The sequence below is a fragment of the Leptosomus discolor genome, chromosome 1, assembly GCF_034619465.1.
Source record: "Leptosomus discolor isolate bLepDis1 chromosome 1, bLepDis1.hap2, whole genome shotgun sequence".
Classification (NCBI taxonomy): Eukaryota; Metazoa; Chordata; class Aves; order Leptosomiformes; family Leptosomidae; genus Leptosomus; species Leptosomus discolor.
This window is the reverse complement of record NC_141391.1, coordinates 17,791,444-17,817,112: the sequence shown is the minus strand read 5'-3', so window position 1 is coordinate 17,817,112 and position 25,669 is coordinate 17,791,444. Positions and strand designations below refer to the sequence as shown.

At 40.6% G+C, this 25,669-nt stretch overlaps 1 protein-coding gene across 3 annotated transcripts in view; it reads left to right on the top strand.

The window, feature by feature from the left end:
- Positions 1-25,669, top strand: part of ALKBH8 (alkB homolog 8, tRNA methyltransferase) — a 55,558-nt gene that overhangs the window by 13,510 nt on the left and 16,379 nt on the right. For 2 of the 3 annotated variants that reach the window (XM_086481781.1, XM_086481779.1), the window contains exons 4-8: positions 417-548; positions 1,419-1,514; positions 2,911-3,015; positions 5,692-5,762; positions 23,795-23,901. In XM_086481781.1, coding sequence (XP_086337907.1) covers positions 417-548; positions 1,419-1,514; positions 2,911-3,015; positions 5,692-5,762; positions 23,795-23,901 — 511 coding nt within the window. The remainder of the gene's footprint in view (positions 1-416; positions 549-1,418; positions 1,515-2,910; positions 3,016-5,691; positions 5,763-23,794; positions 23,902-25,669) is intronic. The other variant, XM_086481780.1, reaches the window with a different exon arrangement.

The window sequence follows — 25,669 nt, the reverse complement described above, 5'->3', positions numbered from 1 at the left end:
GACATGGCTTCTCTGGACAGACAGTAAATTTGGTAAATCACTAAACTTCTAGAAAATAAAAATGAAATGCAGGTAGAATCCTGAAGTGATTGGGAAATTCTTTTTACCATTATTTTGACAGGAAAATCACAAGTGGTTTTGCATTTGAATAGTGTGGAGTCGTGTTGGTATTATGCAGTGAAATTTTTAGGAAGTGCTTTGCGTGATGCAAGACTTGGGCCTTATCCTGTTTTGTCATGCCAGAAAGAGATCATTCATTCACCAAGTAAGACTCCAGTGAGGGCTCCATTGTACCATTAAAGTAAATATTTCTACAGCTATACTATGTTCTTGTACACAGTACATATCCCTATAGGGAACACATGGTTTTGTTTTCTGTAAGCAGTGACAATATTCTCTTTTTCCATACACCCTAGTTTTCTGGCAGAATGCTTTTCCTACCAGCTTGCCTCCAGGCCTAATGGTCATTGAAAAGATTGTTTCTCCAGAGGAAGAAAGGAAGATGTTGGAAAGTATTGACTGGATAGGAGATGAAGATACTCGAAATGGTGGGCATAGAAATCCAGACCTCCCATACTTTTATGCTGGTTTTTCCTACAGTTTCAGTTTACAAGAAGTCTACATCTTGGTAAATGTATTGTTTGAAATCATTGTGTATTTATTCTTGGCATTTTAGAAATTGGATCTTATATTGCAAGTGATAAACTCCTGGGGGCAAGTGCTCTGAATTGATATTCTGGTGTGGGTTTACTTGAATAATATTCCTGCATCCAGAAACAGCTAGAGTCTTTTTTAGGTGTCTTATGCCAAGCACAAGACCGTTCTGTGAAGGTTACCTTTGCAATTTGTAATTTGTTGTCCAACTGAGGAGCTATGTCTTCTTTTAAATAAAAAAGAAGTCAGTAAGACACACATTCTGGATGCTTTTTGCTTTCAGTTGAGCTCTGTGGAGTTAAATGTCTTAATAAATGAATTGTTCTTGGAATTCATTTCAAAGTTTCTGTGTCAATTTTGTTCCTTGGAACAACACAAAGGATTATATTGATCTTAGCTAACATGTAACTTGGTGAGAGTGAAGGATCCTGCTGTATCCATAAGATATTAATCAAGTTCAGAGATCAGGGCAAGAATAAAAGTGCATTAAATGTGGCTCAAGAAAATTGGTGCTTTCCACTTCTTGCATATACAAAGCCACCATCAGTTTAACTTCCAACAGCAGTGAATGTGATGCTTGATGAAAGACAAAAGATAGTAGGGCAGAAGTGTGTGCCTTGAAGGACAAAGGTCACATAAATTGTTTTAACTGTCAATTAAAGAATGTTTAGGTTTAACAGGTCAGATGGAATAGGGAAGCATAGCAAATTGCCTATAATGTTTTATGTAGTATAATTTTACTTTAAACTTGTATGGTTTTACAGCCCAGAAGACTTTAAAGCATAGAAGAGTAAAACATTTTGGATATGAGTTTTGCTATGATAACAACAACGTTGATAAAGACAAACCTGTACCTGGAGGTGAGAACTTTCCTTTTAAATCAGACTTATTTTGCACTGATGTTTGAACCATTATATAAAGCCTTTAAGCTTCACTGAGATATGAATGTGAGATTCTAATTAAAGGAAAGGTGGGATCCTAAAAAAAGGAGAGCCTTCACTGAACCTTAAGCACACACCTTTGATGAGGTCATTCCAAATTACTGTCGGTGTTTGAAGCTTGTTTTCTAATCACTTGCAGCCAGGATTGCTTCCCTTTGTTGAGGTCCAGTCAAATAAGGCTTTTGGGATTGTAATTACCATTGCTTTTTAGCTTTTATTTTGCAAAACAATTATGTGTTACAAGTGACATATTAATTTGTTTAGGAGTTGTGACGTATGTTGCTGTGTATATTTGTCTTGACTAGCTTGAAGCTTGTTGGATGCACACCAAAATAAAATTTCTTTTGGACTGAAAGCAATTTTGAGAAGGTTTGAATAACTCTTATTTGGAGTCGAGAGCTGTGAGTCAGAGCAAAACGAGTGAGTCATCTTATAGTCTTAGATTTAAAAATAGTGAAATAGGGGAGTTAAATTCCTGTAAAGCTTGAAGGTGTTTAAGGTGATGCATGTGTACTGGGGTGGATGTAGCTTCCAACAGAAGGATTCTGGTTACATTGTGGTTTTCACAGTGAAGGTATATAATCATAAAAGCATTTGTATTTGAGCTGTATTCTAGTCTTACAGCTAGACTATTTTAGGTGTGAGAAAAGCATAAACACTTCATTGGGGGAGAACAATTAAAAATAAAAATCAATAGGTTCATGGAAAAGCTATTACTAAAATGTCTATGGGTGTTGCCTCCAACAGAATTTTACGATGAAGTCCTCAGGTAAAATAGCAAACCAAAGATTCAGTGAAGGACTGTAACTTTCATTCCTGTTTCAAGACAGTTTAACTTCAGCAGATTTTTTTGGTGATATTTAATCTAATTCAGTAACAGATTTTTAGGGGGCAAGTTTTTTAGAGAGCTCTCTGCACAGCTTCTGACTTTCTGCATAATAATTTTGCTTCTTGACTGCAACTTTTTTACTGTAGTTGGTGTAAATTTTGCCTCTGATTTGATATGCTTTTATTTGTGTGTAGAAATAGTACAGTTTGCATTTGTAAGGAGTGATCCGCTTCTGAATGTGGAGGCCTTGGAGGAACGACCTTTCTAATTGTGAGATGTGATAAATATATCAGTCTTGCAGATGAGCCCCCCAATTCCGATGTGTGTGTTACAGCAGATGCAGACTGACCATTATGAAAGATGGACTGGCATAGCTACAAAGATATTTCTATGTATTTTGTCCAGTTATTATATGTATTGTAAAAAGAAAGGATAAAAATGTAGAAAGCTATTCTGTCTTGCTTACAATTTTGTTTCTGTAACTAGGTCTTCCTGAATTTTGTGACCTGTTTTTGGAGAAGTGCTTGAAGCAGGGATATATCAAACATAAACCTGATCAACTGACTGTAAATCAGTATGAACCCGGACAAGGTGAGTTTATCTGTCCTTCAAAAATTTTGAGCTCTTTGCCTTACGTTGTGGTTTAACCCTGATTGTCCATGTGGAGCTTAGTTGTCTCTTGCTCACTCCCCCTCATTGAGGTAGGGGAGAGAATCAGAAAGAGAAAAGTGAGAAAACTCATGGGTTGAGATAAAGACAGTTTAATAAGAAAATTAACTCTATCCCAGCCCAGTTTAACTGAAAATCAGATGAGAGTAGCATCTAAATGTGACATGGTATAGGGACAGGATTTAAGCACTGCTCAGTGTGTTTCTTCTGTGACCAGAAATGCTTTGAATCAAAACTGAAGTCTGCATACTGGTTTCTGAACCTGGGAGCTTGTGTTTAGAAGTACAGTTTTTAATATGACTGTTACGGAAATTGATGTTGTTTCGGAGTCCAAGGCCATAACACAGAAACTAACTGTAGAAAGATACAGGAATAAACAGTCATATTTGGTTTTGTAGTCAAGTGCGTTTTTTCACTCTCAACTCTTCTTGCTTTCTGTACTGTGCATACAGTCATCAGGAAATAGCTTCTGCTGTTAGTATGTATGATATGACGTTAATATATGTAATATATGGACTCTTAAGTATGATGCAAGCAGTGTTTTCTTGTCTGAGGAATAAGGAATTACTCTGTTTCTGTAATCTTTCCCAAACTGGAGACATCTGAAGGGAACATTGCTTCTAATCACACCTCTAGGGAATAAGTCATGTGCTGTGCTTTTTGCTAAGGTCAATCATCAAGGCTAAGTATCTGGCTTGCTTTCTAGAGTGGATATTTCATTGTCCTTAGGAAGAAAGGACAACAGCTTTTCTGTCAGAATTAATGCCTGACAGCTGATATAGTGTCCGCAAACAAGGGTCTGAAAAGCTGATCCTGTTCATTTATGTATCTGACAATCTGTTAAACTGATACAGTCATGTACTTCTGTCTGGGACATAGGAGGAGATTAGGTAGAATTGTATATTTCTGTCAAGAATAGAAACTTTTTTTTTTTTAAAAAAAAAAGCAACCCAAAGCAAAATACCCTTTAAGTGTGAGTTGTTAGGATGTGAATGAGCACAGAGTGCAGTCAGATTAATACCTTTAGTATCTGTGTTTCAAGCCAGGTTTTCACTGGAAATTACACTTGAGATTTCAAAAAGTGACTGATGACTTTGGGTATCTAAGCTGTAGGGGCCACACTTAAGGCACATTAAATGAATTCCTTTTTGAGGGCATTTTTTCATTCAGGGTCCTAATAATGTTTAAAGTTGTAGATTTATATTTTAAAGTTACCATCCACTTTTGAATGCTTAGGTGACTGTCTCTTACTATGTGCTGCCTATATGGAGTATAAACAGCAGGGAGGTAGGTCAGTGTGGTCTTGATTGAATTGTCTGGGTGATGCTGAAGAGAGCAGTTGATGTTCTGTTGCACAGGAATTGCACTGACTTCAGCGCGTTTCGGTGCTTTATACTGAGGCAAAGTTGTGAGCAAACACAAAGAGATATGTCCCCTTGATTTTCAAGTCTCGCTGATTTTCTATCAGATTAAATGTTGACCTCATAAAACTTTTGTATTGCTTTCACTGAAAGTAATGGGATTCAGAGTATTTACATCTGGAGGTAAAATCTAGCATATAATAAGGGTGCTTTATAGGGCTGACTGACACTGTTAGGAAAAAAACGTTTTCAGCTCAGGAATTCAATACTGTCCAAAATCAATGTGGATGGAGTTTTTAATAAGCAAATAGAGCTGTTTTGGTTTGGATCACATAGAAGTTTTATCTGTCTGGGCCTGCTTTGGTGTCAAAGGAAGATGTAGTTGCAGTTCTCCCAAGCTGTCTGCTGTCCTTGCTCCACTGCTGACTACAGTTCCCCACCATGCAGTGAGATCTTGCTGTGCTGCACTGCTGTTTCAGCACTTGGTGTTCAAATGTGTGGCATGAGCTGCGAGGAATGGCAGGTTCATTTCAATTAGCAGATCTGAAAGAAAAATTTAAAAAAAAAGAAATTGCTCTGTGTCTGGCAGTTCTCAACTATGTGTTTTTACTGATACACACACCAACAGATGTACTACCTGGGGAGTAGCCTAGCAATGGCGTGTGGGAACTGCAAAGCAGAGACAGGGTTTGACCCTGGCAGTGCCTGTGTTTGTGGTAGTAGGTCGTAATTCTGGAGCTGAAACCCTTAGCACAGTCATTTGCTAGCAATAGAGGGAGTGTTTGGGATGACTCCTTCTCTGTGAAGAGAGTGAGGGAGAAATACATAACCATGAATGAGCTAAGGCCCAAAATCACCTAACATAGCATAACTGTTAGTGTTACTTGCTAAACTGCCTGAGAGGAGAGCATAGTGATTTCATGTGCTCTCTGCAGCAAGGAGAGTATTTGGAGACTTCACAGGGTGAACGAGGCCTTTGGGTGCCCTGAACTGTCTATTAAATGTTTCCACTGATTATACAGGACACACATGTTAACTGTGTGCATGTAATCTGGGCATGTAACTCAGACGATTGTCTTGAATTCTTTTGGAAGGCAGCTCCCTTATTTATGATATGTTTTGTTTGTTCAGCTGTACATCCTAGTTTTCTCTATGGACATCCATGGAAACAGAGCTTACTAACAGAGTTAGCACTCTATTATTATTATACTGACTTTTTTGGTTTTTTCTTATGCAGGAATTCCTCCTCATATTGATACACATTCCGCTTTTGAGAATGAAATAATCTCTCTCAGTTTAGGAGCTGAGGTAAACTTTGTATGTGTTTTGATGATGCTTTACTGAAGTTTCATTTTTTATGTTGTTTAATATAAGTTAATTTGATTTTCCACAGTGTCTTTTCACACTCTGAGTTTAATAGCAAGCATGTAAGGTAGTGTGATATGCCAATTCAGTAAGTTACTGCAACGAGGTGTTGTCATTGAATGATTTGCCAGTGATACTCTATTTTTAAGTCTTAGCATCCAGCTCTCATTGACCTTCCTTCATTTTATATTCATCTTAGAAAATGTATCCCTCTCGATTATGTTTCTACTTCCATTTTCCCCTGTGTCATCCCCTGTTCCCTCTGGTCTGCATAAGCTTCCCATTATTTTTATATTCAGTATGTTTAAGTAGGCTAATGTAGGTGTATTAATTGTAGAACGTCCAGTCAAAGTCTGAACCTTACTGAGCCAGTCGTGGTGCAGGCAGAGATAGGCTTTGATCTCATGAGCTTCCGTCATACACAGATGATGTAGACAAAGAGTGGGAAGGGAAATGGAAGAACAGTGAACTAGCACAAAATCATGCAGCATATATAGAGTGGGGCTGAAAACAGTCCATATGATCTAGTCTCAGTGCTCTAATTGGTATCTTTACTTTCACTCTGTTTGGATTCCTCTGCTGCATCTGTGCCCATTCACGGTTTACAAATTTAGTGTTATCTTCTGTCTTAAGCACTAATGCAGCCAGTCTTTGCTTCTTGGCCTTCTGTGTTGGGTTTGTGTGGCAAGGTTTCGATAGTGGGGGAGCTACAGGAGTGGCTTCTGTGGGAAGCTGCTAGAAGCTTCTCCTGTGCCTGATACAGCCAATGTCAGCCAGCTCCAAGATGGACCCACTGCTGGCCAAGGCCAAGCCCATCAGTGACAGTAGTAGTGCCTCTGGGATAACACATTTAAGAAGGAGGGGAAAACCTAAAACTATGCAACGGCAATTCCAGTGAGAGAGAGGAGTGAGACTATGTGAGAGAAACAACTCTGCAGACACCAAGGTCAGTGAAAAAGGAGGGAGAGGGGTGCTCCAGGCACTGGAGCAGAGATTCCCCTGCAACCTGTGGTGAAGACCACGATGAGGCATGTTGTCCTCCTGCAGCCCATGGAGGTTAATGGTGGAGCAGATACCCACCTGCAGCCTGTGCAGGACCCCATGCTAAAGCAGGCGGGTGCCCGAAGGAGGCTATGACCCCATGGGAAGCCCATGCTGAAGCAGTCTCCTGACAGGACCTGAGGTCTTGTGGAGAGAGGAGCCCATGTTGGAGCAGGTTTGCTGGCAGGACTTGTGACCTCACAGGGAACCCACGCTGGAGCAATCTGTTCCTGAAGAACTGCACCCTGTAGAAGGGACCCATGCTGCAGCAGTTCACGAAGAGCTGCATCCTATGGGAAGGACTCACGTTGGAGAAGTTTGTGGAGGAATGTCTTCTGTGAGAGGGACCCCACACTGGAGCAGAGGAAGAGTATGAGGAGTCCTCTCCCTGAAGAGGAAGGAGTGGCAGAAACAATGTGTTGTGAAGTGACCGCAACCCCCCATTGCCTGTCCCCTGTGCTGCTGGCAGAGAGGAAATAGAGAAAATAGGGAGTGAAGTTAAGCCTGGGAAGAAGAGAGGGATGGGGGGAAGGTGTTTTTTAAGATCTAGTTTTAACATTTCTTATTATCTTACTCTGATTTGATTGTAATAAATTAAATTAATTTCCCCCAGTCAAGTCTGTTTTGCCCGTGACGGTACTTGGTGAGTGATCTCCCTGTCCTTATCTTGACCTACGAGCCTTTTGTTGTGTTTTCTTTCCCCTGTCCAGTTGAGGAGGGGGGGTGATTGAGCAGCTTTGGTGGGCACTTGGCATGCAGCCGGGGTCAACCCACCACACCTTCCCATCTTCCTATGCGTTTCTTCAGAATGTATTCTGCACATCTGCAAGGCCTGCTTCCGTTGCTGCCTTGGGCTTTTTGTGTTGGAGAGTTACGTGTATTGCTGCGTATTCCCGTGGTAATGGATAACTAGAAGCTTAACAAGGCTAAGAACAAGTTATTGCAGTGGGTAATAAAGGTTTGACTTCTGAATCTTTCCATTGAAAAGCTATGAATGCTGTAGGAGAATGATCTAATTGCTACTTGTTTTCTTCTGGCAGTGATGTGCAGATGGCACAGATGTGTTTGCTTATAGAGTTATACCTGTATTACTGATAGCATTCAGCTGTTACAAAACAACAACTTTGATTATTGCTCTTAGTTTGTCTTACTCTTTAGGTAGAGAAAGGAACATGGCTAGATATTCTGAGCACTGACATTTTTTGAATCTTTAGTCTGGGCTTTGGCATCAACTTCCTCTTTACGTGCAGATTGTTGGATGTGTTGCTCCTGGGACTAGGGGTGAGTCTAAGGAAGGACAGGTTTTTCGTTAACATGTGGCAGTGGCACATCTGTGTCTTGGTGGCTTGAAAATGGGATGTTGGTCTTGCCAGTCCTTCTAGCCTGACCATGGATGTATTTGTCCACCATTCACAAAAGCATCCACTCTGGAGTAGGAACACCTGTGAGGGTGGTGTGCGCCGTGGCGGTGGAGTTCTTACTACTTTTGTTTTGGAATCTCCCAATCTAGGGCCTACTTCCTCATGTGGCTTCTGCACTTAGCCCTCTGAGAGGTAATTCTCCTCTGTTCAACGGCAACGTTGTCTTTAACATTGCCAACACCTCCATGCTGTAGGTCCACTTCTTTCATGCAGTTTCTCTAGGAGAAGAGCTCTAATTGGTCTTCTTTGCAGTTTATCCATCCTAAGTTTAATTTTTCTAATACATGCTGTGTATTCAGAGCAGCACAGCAACAGTAGATGACCCCAACTTACAGCTGTTCCTATGTTGATCTTGTAAAGAAAAACAAAGTTACTTTCGTTTACCTTATAAAAACTATATTGGTGCTGTAATTTCACATATTCTGCTTCAGTCTGCAGCCCCAGGCTTTCTTACCCTTTCCATTTCAATTAAAAGGCAGATTCTGGTACAGATGGTCTGTTACTTCATTGATGAGGCACCATAGGCAGTGCATTTCTTGATGATTGTATTACAGCACACCTTTGTGATGGTCTCATGAGATGGCCGGAAGCAGAGTGATTTTAATCACTTGAGAAATACAAACCTTTCTGGGAAGTGGACTGCCTGGAGCGTTATGATGCTTTTAAAAATTGGAATGTGTGAATTTCAATCAGGGAACTAGCCAGACTTGGGCCATTTCTAGATATTTCAGGCATAGACATTGGATACAGTCTGTTAGATAACTCCCAAGTTTCAGTGCCTTTTCCTAATGGGCCACTAATGCACTTTTCAGGTGCAGACAGTGAAAGCACATGTGTGGTAAAACAAGCCAGTGGCCCATAAAATGATGCATTATTTAATGGCTTTTCTTTCTGGTACTTTTACAAGTTATTATGATTTCTTAATATATTTTTGTGCACTTAGCTCTTCATCTGATTTAAAAATGTAAATATCAGTTGCAGTAATGTGTGAGTTAGCTATTTAAAGTGTGAAGCCCCCTACTCTATTCCCATTAAAGCCCACCATGTACAAAATTTACACACTCTGATATTAAATAATTGGAGTTGTGTATACAGCAGCAAAATTTGGTACCTGTCTGTTCTCGTCTCTGTAGTGTGACTATTTTTTTCAACTGAATAAATTAGGCTGCAATGTAATGGAAAATATACATAACCAAAGTTGTATATCTTGTCTGTCCTTTATTCTCCTCAACAGTAAATGCACACATTTAAATAAAAAGTGCCATAAAGAAATAACCTTGCAGCCCAGCTGGTTCTGTATCTGATTTCAGAAGTTGGTTAACCAGATACTTCAGAGAGAAAAGAAAGGAGAATGCCTCATATAGTTTATTACCAAGTCACAGGAAGAGCTTTTCTTTTGATTATTTGTGTGCTTGTCCTTCCAGGATCTGAGTTAGGCAGGTACTAGTAACAAAAATAAAGGCTTTGGTTTATGAAAAAGAAGTCTGTGGCAGAGCAGGGGACTAAACACAAATGCCTTCCTAGCCTGGCACCTTAGTTATCAGCATAGGTTCTCAAACTTCTTATATCATCTTCACAGAACCACAGAATTGTTTAGGTTGGAAGGGACCTCTTGATGTCATCTAGTCCAAAGCCCATGCTCAAGCAGGGTCAGCTAAAGCAGGTTGTCCAAGACTGTGTCCAGTTGTGTTTCTAATATTTCTGCAGGTGGAGGTTCCAGAACCTCTCCGGGCCACCTGTTCCAGTGTTTGACCTCCATCACAGCAAAACCCCCCTGTTTTCTTGTGTTCAGATGGTCTAGTTAGTGCAATACATTGTATTTTGCGGAGTTTACAATACAGATTAAACTTGGTTTGAAGGAGGAGAAACTCACTATTACTTTGTACTTCTGCCTAGCTTATACAAACCAGTAAATGGTTTGAGGGCAAAGCAGTGAGACATGATGTTTCCTGTCCTGTAATACTCCAGTAAAAGTGAGGGTCTCGGGCTAATCACTTCTGTGTGTCTGACACATTGCTTTGGCATCTCCTGGAGAAACTGCAGAATAAAGTGAGACTTCCAGAATGTCCCGTGGGCTTGTAATGGCATTTTATAAATTACCACGTTCACCCTTTCTTTATAAGAGCTGATACACTGAAAACATTATTGAATATCAATTTCAGCGTTGTATTACTGAATACAACTTTCTTTAATCCAGAAGTTGTCATAGTAGGAGAAGAAAGGCAATGGGGTAAGTTTAGTTCAGTCATTTTTATTAAGCTTAGTGGCAAATCATATGTCCTGTGTCCATGAATTTGAACACAGTACTGCAAAACAGGGAAACAGTCCTTTCTGTTGAGAATTTTCTGGTTTTGAGTTAGGTGTTATTTTCAGTGCCTCCATTTGGTGTCTCTAAAGATATGTAATCTTACGGTATTTCATCTTAGGAGCGTGGCCAAGTTTGCAGCTGTCTCAAAAATCCTAGTTAAAGACTGTGACAAATTTCCTTTTGCAGGTTTGCAGCGGGAGCTTGATCAATATTGAGATTTCTGTTTTTCCACTTTTCCTAATTTGCCATTTTACATGCTGTCATGTAAGCCTTGATTCATTAGAATTTTAGAAATACAGAGGTAGCATTTCTATAATGAGCTGAGTAGTGCTATGTGCGCATCCAACCCATAAAAGAGTTTTCCTGGCTGCAGATCTTACTCCCAATAAACAGGTAGTGACACCCTGCAGTGCGTCCTCATCAGCTCTGCCCGGTTCTGCCCAATTGCCACTGCCCAGTGCCCACTGCCCCGGGCCAGAGGGTGAAGCGCAGTCATAGTTTTCCTGAAGGGTGTGTTGTGTTGGCACCATAGTATGATTTATGTTGTTCTGTCCCATTTTCCTAATATGCAGCTCTGATGTGGAAGGCCCAGGCTTGTCATTTTGTTCTCCTTAGCTCCTGCTTTTCCTCCTTGAGAGCCTTACTCTGCTTCCTATCCTTGTACCTTCACCTGGCAGGAGGCTGGTGTAAACACTGAGAACTGCTGTGATGCTGTGACTGGGCCGCTGACCTCATGTCTGCAAATGGGAAGCTTCAGGGTTTTGAGTCCGCTTTGTGGCTCAGGGTTAAACAGTGGGGCTGTGTGTGGATCATGCTTGATCTCTGCCTAGCTTGTGTTCATCTGAACGCATATTCGTCATGTCTTAGCCTGCAGATACTAAGTGCCTTGATCTATAAAGAAAAGCTGTGACTCTCTTAAGCCTTGAAAGCAGAGCAACGTTACAAACTAAAATTCCACCAGTCCTGTTGAAATATGTATGACTGATGGTCATCCTAGGACTGATAGAATGAGGGACACTGCTATTACTCATCTCTCCGGCTGGTAACTGACCATTTTTCCAGCACTTTTGATTCTTCTCTGTTGATCTATTTCTAATTTGCCTTGGTTAACAAACCTGTAGCTGCTATAGCAGCAGCTGTTTGTGTAATAGCTGCTTGAGAGATTTTCAGAAGCCTTTAGAAAGGCTAGATTGTACCCAGCCTTTGATGGTTAGCACCTATTTCATGTTTTGTATGAGCTCTAACAAGGAGGGCAGGCGCTGGACATTGTTGTGTTAACTTTGTGGTCCCGCTCTTATTTTGCTTATCTTGGTTAGTTGCTGATTCAGTTTAATTTACTGTTTACATTGCTTTATTTTTCTTTAAAGAGAAGGCAGAAAGTGTCTTGCCTATTTAAGGAATTACTCCAGTAGTGGCTATACCAAAGTTTTTCCTCTGTTCATGCTAGTAGGATGATTCTAGTGGGTGAAATAGTAGTAATAGTGATCAGTATTTAAAAAGAGATTGGATTGGCAGAACCAAAATATCTCTTAACTCAAATGGAAGATGTTAATTTTAATCTGATGTTCAGAAGTTTGTTCGAGTGAGTCTAGTGGAATCTGTCCTGCAATACCTAATTACTGCCTCCTATAGCCTTGGTTGTTTATAGGCTAATTCCTGTTTCAGCCAAAGGTAACAACAGCAAGGCACCCACTGTGTGCAACTAATGCAGACAACCATTTGTTTCTCAAGTGCTGTTGGAATCTGCTAACCAATCTTGATTTTCACTGAGATGCTACAAGAAGAGCATTCAGACAGAATTGCCCCCAAAACAATGATACTTGTATTATTTCTCTAGAAGCTGTGTGGCAGTAATTTGTTGAGAAATGAGACAGCAGCATGGAGATCTTACCTTCTCCGCTACCTCCTCAGCTACTTGGGAGGAACAAAATGAAAGCTAAGCTATGACAGAACCTGTATTTTAAAATTTTGTGTGTAAAAAAAAAAAAAAAAAAAAAAAAAAAAAAAAAAAAAAAATTCTCCCCTTTCATATTGGTGAGACATTGTAATTTCCAGGTGCCTTTTTGTATGAGTTATCCCTGTGGTGAGTCTCTGAGGTCTGACATTTACTACCAGTGGGCCAATGCTGGGCAAAAAGCTCTACAAAGCTTTGTCTCCTGTCTCCCTTTTGTTGGATTCATACCATCCTGCCTTCCTCTCCACATAAGAAAGAAACTTGTCATCTGCTGTTCCTTTCCATAAAGCTGTTTCCCACTGTGCAAGGCCTAATAAGTCCTAAATTGGCTAGAATCCTACTTCAGTGCTGAGGAAGGAGGAACAGCCTGTGGTTTGATTGCTGTGGGATCTCTGATCTGCAGAACATGCTGTGGCTTGCTGAGACATTTCTGCTGCTAGAGTGGGAAGCTGCCTTACTCCATTCTGGGTAGCAGTTTTATGTTTCTTGCATGTGGTCCATTATTTTGGCTGCTGAGAGGGAAGGCAGAGCTGTGGCTCCCCCTGATTTGTACCACTTTGCTTTCTTCCCAGTCAGTTAGTTGCTCTTTTTAGCATCCTGTGTTTTCTTTCAGTCGTTGGTGTTGAGAAGGGGATGTGGGAACAACGTTCTTCTCTCCTGACCTCGTCTGGGCAGTTGTATCAGCAGTGCATCCTAGGTGAATGTGGAAAGACAGACAAAAGAAATTGCAATTAGGAGGAATTTGAAAGTGAAATCTACTCAATATCACATAGAAAAATACAGAGGTGCTCTGAAAAACGTCGTATAGTTCCAGTTAGTTTTCTCATAATCGCACCAGTTTTCTCATAATCACACCAAAGTCCTACTGTGAGTGAAACACTTTCTAAAACTTTGAAGTCTGCAGTAGGGCTTACGATTTTCTGACTGTGGTCATAGCTGCTAAATAATGAAGGAAAACTTCTGCATAATTCCTTTACCAACTTGATTCTATTTGAACAGAACCTGTTGTCTCCAGGCTATTTGCTCTTTCTGTAGTGTGCTCATTTTGTATGCTGAGGCAGCATCGTTTCATTTCCAATTCTCAGACGTCTGGCTGTTATGGCTTTACTGTGACACACAAATACAGATACTGAATTTTTCAGTGGAAGCAAATGTACTCTGTAAAAGGTGTCTTGCTATTGCTAGAGATTTCTAATTGGTTTTCATGTGGTAGGAAATATGTAGGTAGGTAAAAATCTGAAAAAAAAAAAAAAATTATGATGCACAACACTGCTCTATTTAAACTAAACCCTTTTTTTTTCTCTTGTTCCACTTCACTCCCTCATATACCCTTCTCTATGATACATAAACTACTTTTCAGTGGTGGTGAGATGAATTAACAGTTCAAATATGAAGTTGCTGTTTATTCCTGTGAAAAATGTAATCATTATAATATAAGAAAGTTAGCAGCATTTAAATTTACATTTCAATTAATGTCTTTACAGCTGTAATTATTTGAGTCAGGTTTTGGATTGTCATTCTTGAAATACAGGGGTTTTTTATAGAAAACTCTGTATTGTTTGTGTAATTACTAATTTCTTTATTTTTTTAAAGAATTTTGAATTTCTGTGAGAGGTTAATTAGTGGGATTTATTTCTATTCGTCATGTTACTTTTAGAAAATCAGTAGTTGATGCATGAAATGGAATCCTGGTGTCTGCCACAAATTAACAGCAAACAGGCTGAACTCTAGGGCATTAGAAAGTCGTTATCTTTAGCTGTTGCATTTCATCTGTATTTCAGTTCTGGAATTCAATAAAGAAATCTAATTTCATTAGCCAGTGATGTCATTTCTATTGTCATAGTAGCCTATTTTAAGACTGTGGCAAATTTCATGTAGAAATGACAAGTAGTCAGTCAATAATAATAGTCATAAGTAATCTATAAGCAAAGAAACAAGCCTAACTTGTTAAGCTCCTGCTGTGGTGTATTGTCTCTGTTGGCTTTGAACTAAACTTTTGTAATACCAGTAAGTGTAGCAAATGGGGTTTGAAGTCTGTCTGCATTTGTACTATCTTTACAAATCTGAGCATTTTGCATACTGCAATGTTCTGTTTCTGTTTTTCTTTCCAGCTGTGTTGAGTATTTCAGGAGGAGTTTCTCAGCAGAGCTCTTGTTTCAGTAGAGTTGACTCTGGAAATTTTCACTGAGGATCTGGCAATTTAGTGCAGTTAGAAGTGTGCTGGAGCCAGAGCTGTCAAACCTGCGATGCTGATACTCTTGACAGAAAGATTCTGATCCAAGGCAGGGGGAGAGGTGTGCTCTTAGCAGAGAAGCAAGTAGACAGGCAGCCTGTTGGTGCAGTGCAGGGGCAATGCAGGTATACCGGCTCTGGTCTGTTTGCTGGTGCAACAGCAGAATGGTTGGAAGGAACCAAGGTTGATGGTGCAGCTGAAAGCAGTGAAAACTAGACACTTCACAGTTCCCTGTGAGGTGTTCTTGTTCCCCCTCCTCCTCTTCCTCTGTTGCCGTGTACGTCTCTGCAGTGCATGTTCACGGAAGCCATTGTAAATTCAGAGCCAGATGCTGAGGCACTGGTAGAGCCCTTTTGTATAACTTTTGGCTGTGTTGTGTGAAGACACTCATTGGGCTAATGAATCAGATGGAGGGAGGGAAGAAAGAGATGGTGTTGCTTGTGATGAAAATCAGCAGTGTTGGAACACTGCCTATTCAAACTTGAAAATGTGTTTTTCCTTTTTGAATGTTTTACCTGCTTTAAAGTAATACATATGTCAGATGTGTGGTGTTTCCATGGGGTGAAACATAACAATTGTGAGTTGATAAAACTGTTTTCTTTAAATGATTTTAAAGAAGTCTTTCTGTGTCATGCTGTGTTTTGAATTATACTTTATGGCCCTGGGAGACATCATTAACCAAGAGATGGCTTTCATTTGTTCTTTGGTGGTGTGGGTTTTGGGGTTTTTTGGTTTTTTTTTGTTTTTCTTTGAGAGTTATATGCTTTTGTCTGCTAAGGAATTACTTTTCTTTATGTATTTAAGCCATTTCTGTAAAGCCATGCCCAGATCTTTGTTCCTCAGTAGGTTTCCCTTTTACAGTGAAGATTTAGAGGAACAAGAAACAGGCCATATGGTAGTTTCTATAGCAATAGATTAAAAACCATGTCTTGTCAGCTCTTTTGAGATATGATGCAAGCTTTAGTTTGGGAAGGCACAGTTTGCATGGCTTGTATTCTGGCAGTTCTCTGTTATTGTAATGGTCTCGAGGATAGTTGTTAGATGGAGTTGAGAGAAGAGCTAGTTGACCTTGGTTTCAAACTCCGGCTGAGTAAACTCATTATTTCATCCTTTTGAATTACAGATATTCAGCACCGGACTATTTCCATAGTACTTTCTCAGTATGTAGGGGGCAAGATTATAGTGATAACAATGCAGGAAGAGGTTTTTATTAAGGCAGGGCTGTTTTAAGCAGAGTTGAGGCATCTGCTGAATCCATACTTGGTTGCCTTATTTAAAACTTGTTGTCAGTGGCATTCAGTTCAGGATTAAATCACTGAAATTTTAGCGTTTACAAGTAGGTATGAACATGTGCATTGCATGCCTGAGCTCCTCTGTAATCGAGGGGGATTGAGTCAGTTCAGCCTAGAGGGTGATTCAGCTCATGCTAAACCAGAAATCTAATGTCTGGTTTCACAGATTTTGGTTCCCTGTTAGGATTTTTAAAAACCTATGCCCAAACATAGAGGTGTTAATATTGAACTGAACTGACTATACCCACCCTGTGAGTTAATAGTTAGCTTGGATGGGCGTACTACAGCGATACAAGACCTGCAGGGGAGAGTAAGGTCTGATGAACAGCCCTGGTGCTTTGTAGAGAGTGGGGGAAGACTGTTTGCCACAGGTTAATGAGCATGCAGCATGTTTTACCCATGCCATGAAATACCCTGAACCTGTAAGGACTTGGCTGTTGTACAACAGATGGTGGGTCTGTGCCACACTAGTACGTGGTATGAGGGTACACCCTGACCATAAGAATTTCAGGTCCTCTGGCCCCTCAGTTCAAGAAGGACAGGGAACTGCTTGAAAGAGTCCAGCACAGAGCCACAAAGATGGTTAAGGGGGTGGAACATCTCCCTTATGATGGAAGGCTGAGGGAGCTGGGTCTCTTTAGCTTGGAGAAGGGGAGACTGAGGAGTGACCTCATTAATGTTTATAAATACGGAAAGGGCGAGTGTCAGGAGGATGGAGCCGGGCTCTTCTCGGTGATGGCCAATGACAGGACAAGGGGCAATGGGTGCAAGCTGGAGCACAGGAGGTTCTACATTAACATAAGGAAAAACTTTTTCACTGTGAGGGTGACAGAGCACTGGAACAGGCTGCCCAGAGAGGTTGTGGAGTCTCCTTCTCTGAAGACATTCAAAACCTGCCTGGATGCGTTCCTGTGTGACCTACTCTAGGTGGTCCTGCTCTGGCAGGGGGGATGGACTAGATGATCTTTTGAGGTCCTTTCCAACCCCTAACATTCTGTGATTCTATGAAATGACTCATTGCCGTAAGTGTTTTGTTCCATGTATGGCAATGTTACTCATCCAAGGCCTGGTTTGTCTTGTATCAGTTATTGTTTGTTACATGGAGGCCCTATTCATAGTCCCTTACACCGCTTCTGTTGTAGAAAACTTGCAATTAAAGGTTATAATGGTTGATGACAGGGTGATAACTGTACAGGTAGGGGCATGGAAATAAAACTATAGTTGAAGAGAGTCCTGCTACATGTATTTCCAACCTTGGTAACATGGAAATTGCTGATTATAGTGTGTGTTTCCACAGATATTTGTAAATGATCAATGATTTAAAAAGGTGATATGCTTTTTTTGAGCATAAAGTGTTTCCTTTTCTACTGAAATACTGAAAATATCTTGAGAGCTTCAAGTTTTTAATGTGTGAAAGAATTAGAGATATGCCACAGCACTACATATACAGATGTGCATACCAGAATCCTGTAAATGTCATCATACTTGCATATAAAGTTGTACTCCATTCAGAGCAGCTGCATCTGTGTTGAAAGGACTTGTTCAGTGGTTTCTCAATAGACATTTGGTACAGCATTAAACATGTAAATAAGGATTATTTGCTTTCAGGACATAGAGTAATACATTAAGTGGAAGTCTGAGGAGATTCCAGGATGCAGAACTTTGTGTGGATGCTTTCTTGTGATGTTCAGTTGTTATGTCTTGAACAGATTGAGCCCTCTGGAGGCCACTAGGATCAGGATGCATAAGTGTCCTCTTGTGCTACTCCACTAGAGAAGAAGTGATACAAAATCTTGGACATTTCCTTTCCTTTGGAAAGGAAAATAAGAGATTTTGTACATTTGGGGCACATTTTGCCCTGGTGTAGGTCGATGTGATTTTCTGTATGTCAGTGGAGTGGCACCCATGGATGTGAGGGAAGACATCTTACTGAAAGAACAGAAAATGTTGCAGAGGAGGCTAAGTCAATAAAAGGAATTAAATGAAGACTTAACAGCATTAGCCTCTTGCTTTCTGTGTCCTAAACCAGTTTAAGCTAAGAGCTAGGGAGGCGATTTATTAAAGGATGAAAATGGAATGTTGGTGACATTGGATAAAGTGGATGTTGTTGAGAACTTGACTGAGTCTTTGTCTCTGGATTCACAAAAGGATGTCAAGGTCGTATGATGGGGTTGGACAGCATTTTCTGGAAAGGAGAAATTTATACCTGTGGTGGCAGAGAGAGGGAAGCAGTGGTAATGCAACCATTGCCTTTTACTGTAGGGATTGCAAGTTTTTATGTAGGAGTCTAGTATTCAACATGGATTTTTAACACAGGTAATGATCTGGGAAGCTGCAAAGGCCACAGGTAACATCCTGACATAGAAAAGAAACTTGATACTTTTAGAGATAGTGGGAACTGGCATATTTAATGGATATTCTTTAATGGATTACATTTGTTGTGTTCTTCTTTTAGTCTGGCTGTTCAATCAGCGAGGTTAAATAGTAACCTTGGAAAGAGGCTTTTAAAACAAAGAAAAGTCAGCTTGAGAAGATGTATAAGTGAAGCATAAAAATCTGTAGCGGCAGGGAAAGACCTTTGTGTGGGAACAGCAGCCATCACAAGTTGGTGTGATGCTACAGAAGTGACACCAGCATCTCAGCCTCTGCTGAGGCTAGGCAGAGCAGCTGCCCTGTTGGACACCACGAGGAGCTGGCATCCAGCTAGTGGGGCAACTAATAACTTCTAGTAACTTGGAGTTGGTGAACCTCAAGAGATCCATCTCCAGGTACAAAATGAGCGGTGTATATTCCAACTAGCTGTAACAAGGCCTACAGAGGATTGGAAGCTCCTACATCCAACAGGAATTAGCTTGGAAATTGTAGTAGTTTTCCTCTTCTTGTGCTCTTGTCCTCTGAATCTTGTAAACACAGTCAACAAGAGAACTTGTATCATGGAGTCAATGGCATATGTGATAGCTAGGACAGATAGTGGTATGCTGTTCAGTGGATAGACTCTCCTCCTTGGGAGTATCAAGAAAATCATAACAAGGTGAGACCTCGGAGAGAAAAGAATGAAGTACTCTCTGTGTATTGAAATAGAAACATACATATGCTAGACTTAAATTAAGAGGAAGAAATGTATAGATACTTAAAACAACACAGAAAATTCAGAAAAATATTAATGCATTGAATGGATTGAATACAATTTTTCAAGAAAGAAAACCTAGTAAGTATATTAAGCATCTGACTACTATTACCATAGTGCCTAAGTAGCAAGAGATGGTATGCTTTGGCATAAATCTGATATGGGTGAGGCCTGTGTATGTGTTGAGAGATTTTTGAGGTAGGCAGTAATGAAATATTTCATTGTGATTTTCAGTGTTGCACTTGTTTTCTGAAGTATGGCTAGAGACCGTGATATAGGATGTCAATATCAGCATAGATTACATAAAATAAATTTCTATGACGTGGATTGTTCTGAGAAGATAGTCCCATTCTCTTTCCCCTTAAAATTCAACATTTTTCCAAATTCCAAATTTTGGAGTTTAGCATGGGTTTTGCAGTGAAAGGTGCTGTATATAACTGATGGTCTCAGTCCTGTGTAAGCCAGCAGGCTCTTGTCTCTGTGTAGAGCCTCACTGTGTTGTTCAGGCCGCATGTGTGGGCTTTAAACCTCTCATCTGTCTTTGAAGCCGACATTCTTTTTCATCTGTTTTACATGTGGGAAACTGCTATGTAGGCTGATAATGTGTCTTTGCTCTCTGAAAATTCAGTAAATAATGTCAGAGACTTGAGAAGCATTCCACATTGTACTTTTTTTAGCTTTAGAGTATGTTTCATCTAAGATAGTCGATTACTGTCAAATACAAATTGCATCTGTGACAAGGCTTAGAAAAACAGTGTTGTTGTTTCACGCTGTAGCAGTGAAATCCTTATCGACACTGTCCTTATAGCTCCGTTGCATTACTTCTGTTTTGCCTTATTTGATAGACCAGTCATTCACTTCCTTCCTCCTCCTGCTCTTTCATGAAGTGCAGTACAGTTGCACTGAAAGGTGGTGCAGACTTCTCATTCCTTGAGGAGTTAAGAAAAACATACTTTCTTCATATTTTGTGCCACGGGAACAAAGTTCATGATGTGGGTGTCCCTTTGCTTTGATGTTTAGCCATCCTTGAAAGCTGTTTACTGCTTCATGTGCTCCCTGTTTTCAATAACCTGGTGTCGTGACAAGTTATTTAAAACCACAAGTAGGTATTATTAGCGGTTTGTTTCTTTTAAGTTTTTTCAGTACATCTAGAGACACGCTTTTTCCATAGTACAAAGCAAGAAGGTAAAAGTTGTATAAGATTAAAGCATCCGCCGTTTTTATTTTTTGAATGTAACCCCTGGATGATGCACCGTGGGCTAGCTGGAAATTTGATCTTTATTGACTCTGCCATCTAAGAGAAAAAAGAAAATAGGTAAAAATGAAAATGGTAATTGGAAACAGCTCCTGTGGAGCAAAGCTGTCATGAAACAGATTGATTCAGCAGTGGCAGAGTTGCTTTATTGATTGTGAGTCCTTAGTAAATTAAAAAGAGGACTAAATGCGTTAATCTTTGTGTGTGTGTGTGACAGTGACAATTTAGAATGTTCTGCCAGGATAAAGACACATAGAGGAGTGTGGGAATCTTACCTACTTCAGTCAGTAATAGGCTTGTCAGAGATAAGAACAGAGTTCTTCAAAAACCCTTCTGGGTTAAATGTTTGTTACTGTACTCTAAACAAAGAATAGAAGTAGTATTCTTGCTTGGCTTTTTTAAGCATTCAGGTGCAGTTATTCTAGATAAAGGAATAAAGCATAGAAATTGCACTAATTTACTTCAAATGTTCACAGTGGGTTCCTTAAATTTGTTTCTCTTGTTTGAATTGCAATGTCAAATTTGTTGTTAATAGAAAAAGTGTAAAACTAATATTTTTCTAGCTGAGGATCTCTGCTTCATAAGCAAAAGTCAGTTTTGGATTTGGATTTTTGGCTCTTCTAGTTACTGCTAACTGCTTAATGCCATTGCCCATTTGCAAGTAAATCAATCCTTTATTTATATTTTCCTCTCTGCATCATCATGGCTTGTCATCAGGATGAAATTCATTTAGAAGAGGAGCAGCCACACAGTGTGAGATGATAGTACAGAAGCTTTTCCTCCACAGAAGGGTAGGGAGCAGGGACTAAGCTGGCATCCTGTGCTGGTAGACTAGACTTGCCAGTTATTACATAGATAATCTCCTGCTTTTCAGCCTCACATTCTGCACCATTAGAAATTCTGTTTCACATATTTCTTGTTGGCTTAGCATAGCTGAAATTCAGCCAGGAGGACATGCTCTTTTACTATCTATTTTCCTTCCACTTTTGCCTGAAAATCCAGCTACCAGGGATAGTTTTGTGGCCTCTCATTCCCAACATGCTATCTGTTAATAGAGCACTTTGAACCTCTGCTTTTTTGAACACACAGTTGTTAACAGCGTGAGGTTTGAGGAGCATCGTCTGTGAAGAGACTCTGGGGCCATGCAGTTGGTGGGGGAAAAGGAATTGGAGACGCGTGATGTAAAGCAGCGGAGAAGGCAGGGAGCTGGAGGAACTGTTTCCCACTGCTTCATATACAGTCCCCAGCCTGGTGTGCAGAAATGAAAGGGAACTGTGTCCTCTTCTGGGCCCTGGAGGGAGATGGGAGCTGGAAGTGTAGGAGACCCCACAGAAGTCTCCTCGTTGACTCTTGGAGAAAGTGCAGTTCTTGAACATCATCTGCAAGAACAGAGCTTTGCAGCTACTACTGACCCAGAAAAAGGGACAGTGGGGTAACTGAGTCTCCAGGAAGGAATCTGGACAGTCTCATGTTCAGTTCGTTCTGCTGTACTTCTGAAGAACCCGGTCTCGTCCCCTCATGCCTGTCCCCCAACAGTGGTGAGCCAGAGAGACAAAAGACAGACTGAGATACCTCACCCATTTCATTCAGCCACTTCACTCCCCACTTCTTGTCGTGCTTTTCCTTTCCTTACTTGCTGGTCTGGGTGAGTTATCCTCTGGTTTCTTTGCCTTGCTGGGTAGCCTTTTACAAAGGCTTGCATCCAGTCATGCTTTATGGGACAGCCTCCCCATCAGATCTGTGAAGCCACTGTGTTTTCTCCTTCTTCACCCCGTGCTTCTTTGAGGATACCTAGAAGAAATATCTAGGTGCAAGCAAAGGAACATATTATTAGCAAGTGGCTGCCATTCATCTATTGGTGTAGCTATTGAAGTGTTTCATAATCACTAATCAGTGCTTATAGGTAGGCTTTATTCCTGTTCCCCCATATCTCTCTTCCGCTTTCAGCCCCACTGTTTGTCACCCTCGTCACTTCTTGCTTTAAATTTAGATAGCTCAACAGGAGAAGCTGTGTCACTCTATGTGGGTGGTACTACAGCGTAATCTTTTTTTTCCTAAAAATGTAAATGCCATTGTAGCTTGCTCCAGTGTGCACAACATTAAATAGTAAATGTTGTAAGTGGTAATTTGTAGTGTTTAAAAGTCTTGCTTGTTCAGTCTCTGTCTTGCTGTTTTTTTGTGCTGAATGACTGATCATTGCACCATTGTTTTCTTTGTTGAATGCATCTGTATGCAGAAGCAGAACTGTTTAATTTGTTTCAATCTGTCATACTGTAGTAAGTCTGCTTTTAAATTGCATACTTAGTAGGTTACAAATCAGGTGGCAGCACTTTCATGGCCGTAATTCTCCAGTGTAGCTGGAACTACTGACTCGAATAGTTTTTGACCACTTTTCTTTTTTGGTAAGTCTTCTGTAACTCATTTGGCTTGCTTAACTGACCTGTTCCTTATTTTCCACAGCAAGAGTTTGTCTCATTTGGGAAATGTAAAAGGATAACATTCCTAGCCCAAGCAGAAGCAAAATGTAGCACTGCCATCTGGGCTGTGAAATTGGAATAAAGCTGAAAGCGTTACCTCAATATATTGCCATGGCTAGAAGCCAGGTGGCAAATAATAGAAGGATGGTCTGGTACTTGGCATGTTAGTCGTGATCTTAGGAGACTGCATGTGCTTGTTGTGCTGCAAACCTCCAAGAATGTGGGCAGGTTGGAAATTATTTCTCTTGCCTAATACTCGTTATCTAAATGTTATGTATCTACTCTGAGTTAATTGTCTCAGCTCAATCTGCTGTGAATGGATAGGCATTTCCAGGGTCATTCCACATAGCTTAGCTCTACATTTAAGACTAGGATGAGTCACTCTGTGGAGATACTTGTCTCTCTCTCTCTGCAGAGGCTTCACAAAAAGACAGTAGCTGATGGCCTTAGCCCGGGTACCTAAGTTTCAGATGCCTGACAGGACGAATGAGCCCTGTCTTCCCTTAACTAAAGGCATCTTCATTTAAGAGGGTAGTAATCCTTTCCTACCTCACAGGTACACACAGAGATTAAACGGTGCTGCCATATTCTCACAAAGAAAGATATTACTGTGGAAAAAAAAAAGTATTATCTATATATACATATATATTTGTGAGTGCCTTAGATTTTTGAACACAGTGTTGAAAGGGATTTTAAGGACAGAGACCTAGAGGCTTTTGCATTCCTAGGAAATATATAGCTGTTCTGTGGCAATATTCTAATGAACACATTGAAGAGGCAAAAAGCTAGGACTTGAGAATGCCTGTCATGTGTATGAAGCTCTGGAAGTCACACTCATTCATAGTGGCTCATTTTGTTTCTTTTTAGATTGTGATGGATTTCAAACACCCTGATGGCCGTACAGTGGCAATTATGCTGCCCCGATGCAGTTTATTGGTGATGGCTGGAGAATCCAGATACCTATGGACACATGGGTATGTGTAAGAGCCCCTGCATTGCTGATAATAGAATAATATATGTTGTTTGCTTTGTTAAGGAAATTCTGTATTTAAAATTGCTCTGAATGAAATGAAGTCAAGTTTTATAATTAATACACAAGTTCACTCCTTGCTCAGATGCTGCTCAGGTTTAATTGAAAAAAATAGGGATTTTAGGAAGCTAATTGCCAGTCCCTGAGCTGCAGTTTCCTGCTGCTGTTACAGGTGAAGTTTTGCTTGGAAATTGCTCTCACATCTGCGGTGTGAAAGTCCTCAATGTCTCTGAGCTGGCAAAGATTTGATTGTAGTGCAATTAGCTTCACCATTTCCTTTCTCTCTTTTCAGCCCACAGCTTCTCCCATTGGATCACATATGCCAAAGGTTTTAGAGAAGGGCTGGTTTAAGAGAGTGACTTCACTTGCACAGAGGCCATGAGGGTGATGAAAGGAAGTCTTCCTGAGCTCTTCCCAGCTGCTTTAGGGACACTTTAAATACTGATAAGGCTGCATTGTACTGAGCAGGTTTGGGATCCTGGAAAAGAGATTTCTTGAAATGTGTCTTGAGGCTTTGCTTATTGTGGAGTTTAAATACATGCTTTTTAATCACGCACCACTGGGAGATACTTATAATAGGAGCGCTGAAATTGGCAAAAAGGCTAAAACCTTGGCGAGCTCCGAGAGTGACAGTAGTGTACTTCAGGAGAATGTGGAAAGCCTCACATTGGACAGAAATGCCCATGGTAAATGTTTCTTCCTTTGTTTGACCCGAGCCATCACTGGTTACAGCAGTCAACTGGAGACACTAATTACATTCTGTGTAAATTAAACATCAGATCCTTTTATTGGCAGATTTTCTGCCTTTTAATTTTACCGGTTAATTTGTATTATGAAGAAGGGTGAATATGAACTCCCTAATGACCTTTACATTGTTCAGTTTTATAAAGTGGTTATACCACCTGTATATTCCCTCATTAAATTAAATAATTGTAAAAAGCAGCTGGTGCTTCTGACGTGCATTGTTATAGAAGCCCAGGTCAGTGAAGTCCATTGTTTTTTGGCATACAAGACTGAACACAGATACCAGCGTTATAAGCTTCTTATTCTGTCCTGTCGAATACTGTCAGTCATCTTTTGGAAAGGTTACCTACAACTCTGAGAACATAGTGCAGGTTCCATGTCAGTGGCATTGCTGGCCAGGGGAGCTGGGGGGTGGTCCCCAACCCCAGGCATCAGAGAGCTCCATGGGGCCTGGCTGAGGCCAGGTTGAGATGTCAGCCTGGAGGTCAAGGCCCAGATCAGTGAGGCAGTGGGTGTGCACTGAGAGAGCTGGGGATGCATCTGGAGCTGTAGTTGGAGCAAGGCCCAGCGAGACAGCCTCCGTTTAACAGCAGCTCCCAGGGAAAGGAGGGGTGGTCCTTGCTGAGGCTTCTGGCTGTCTTCCTGACAGCTTTCTCCAAGGCCACAACTTCCAGGAGGGGGAAGGATGCACGCAGGACACTTGCAATACTTGCCAGTGGGCATTCAAGTTGGGGTAGTGTACCTGCCTACTAAGAACTGGAATGAGATTATTGCTTAACTCACTTGTGCCTTCAAGTGATGATTGTCTTTTGAGAACCAGTGACATAAACCACATTTAAATTTAAAATCCTAGGTCTTTCTAATCATGTATAAGTTATTCCTATCCCAGTGCTTGTCTACCTTTCCTAAAAATAGTTTTCTGTATATTTTTAAAAGTAGTAGTGGGTGAGGATACTCAACTGGAGTAA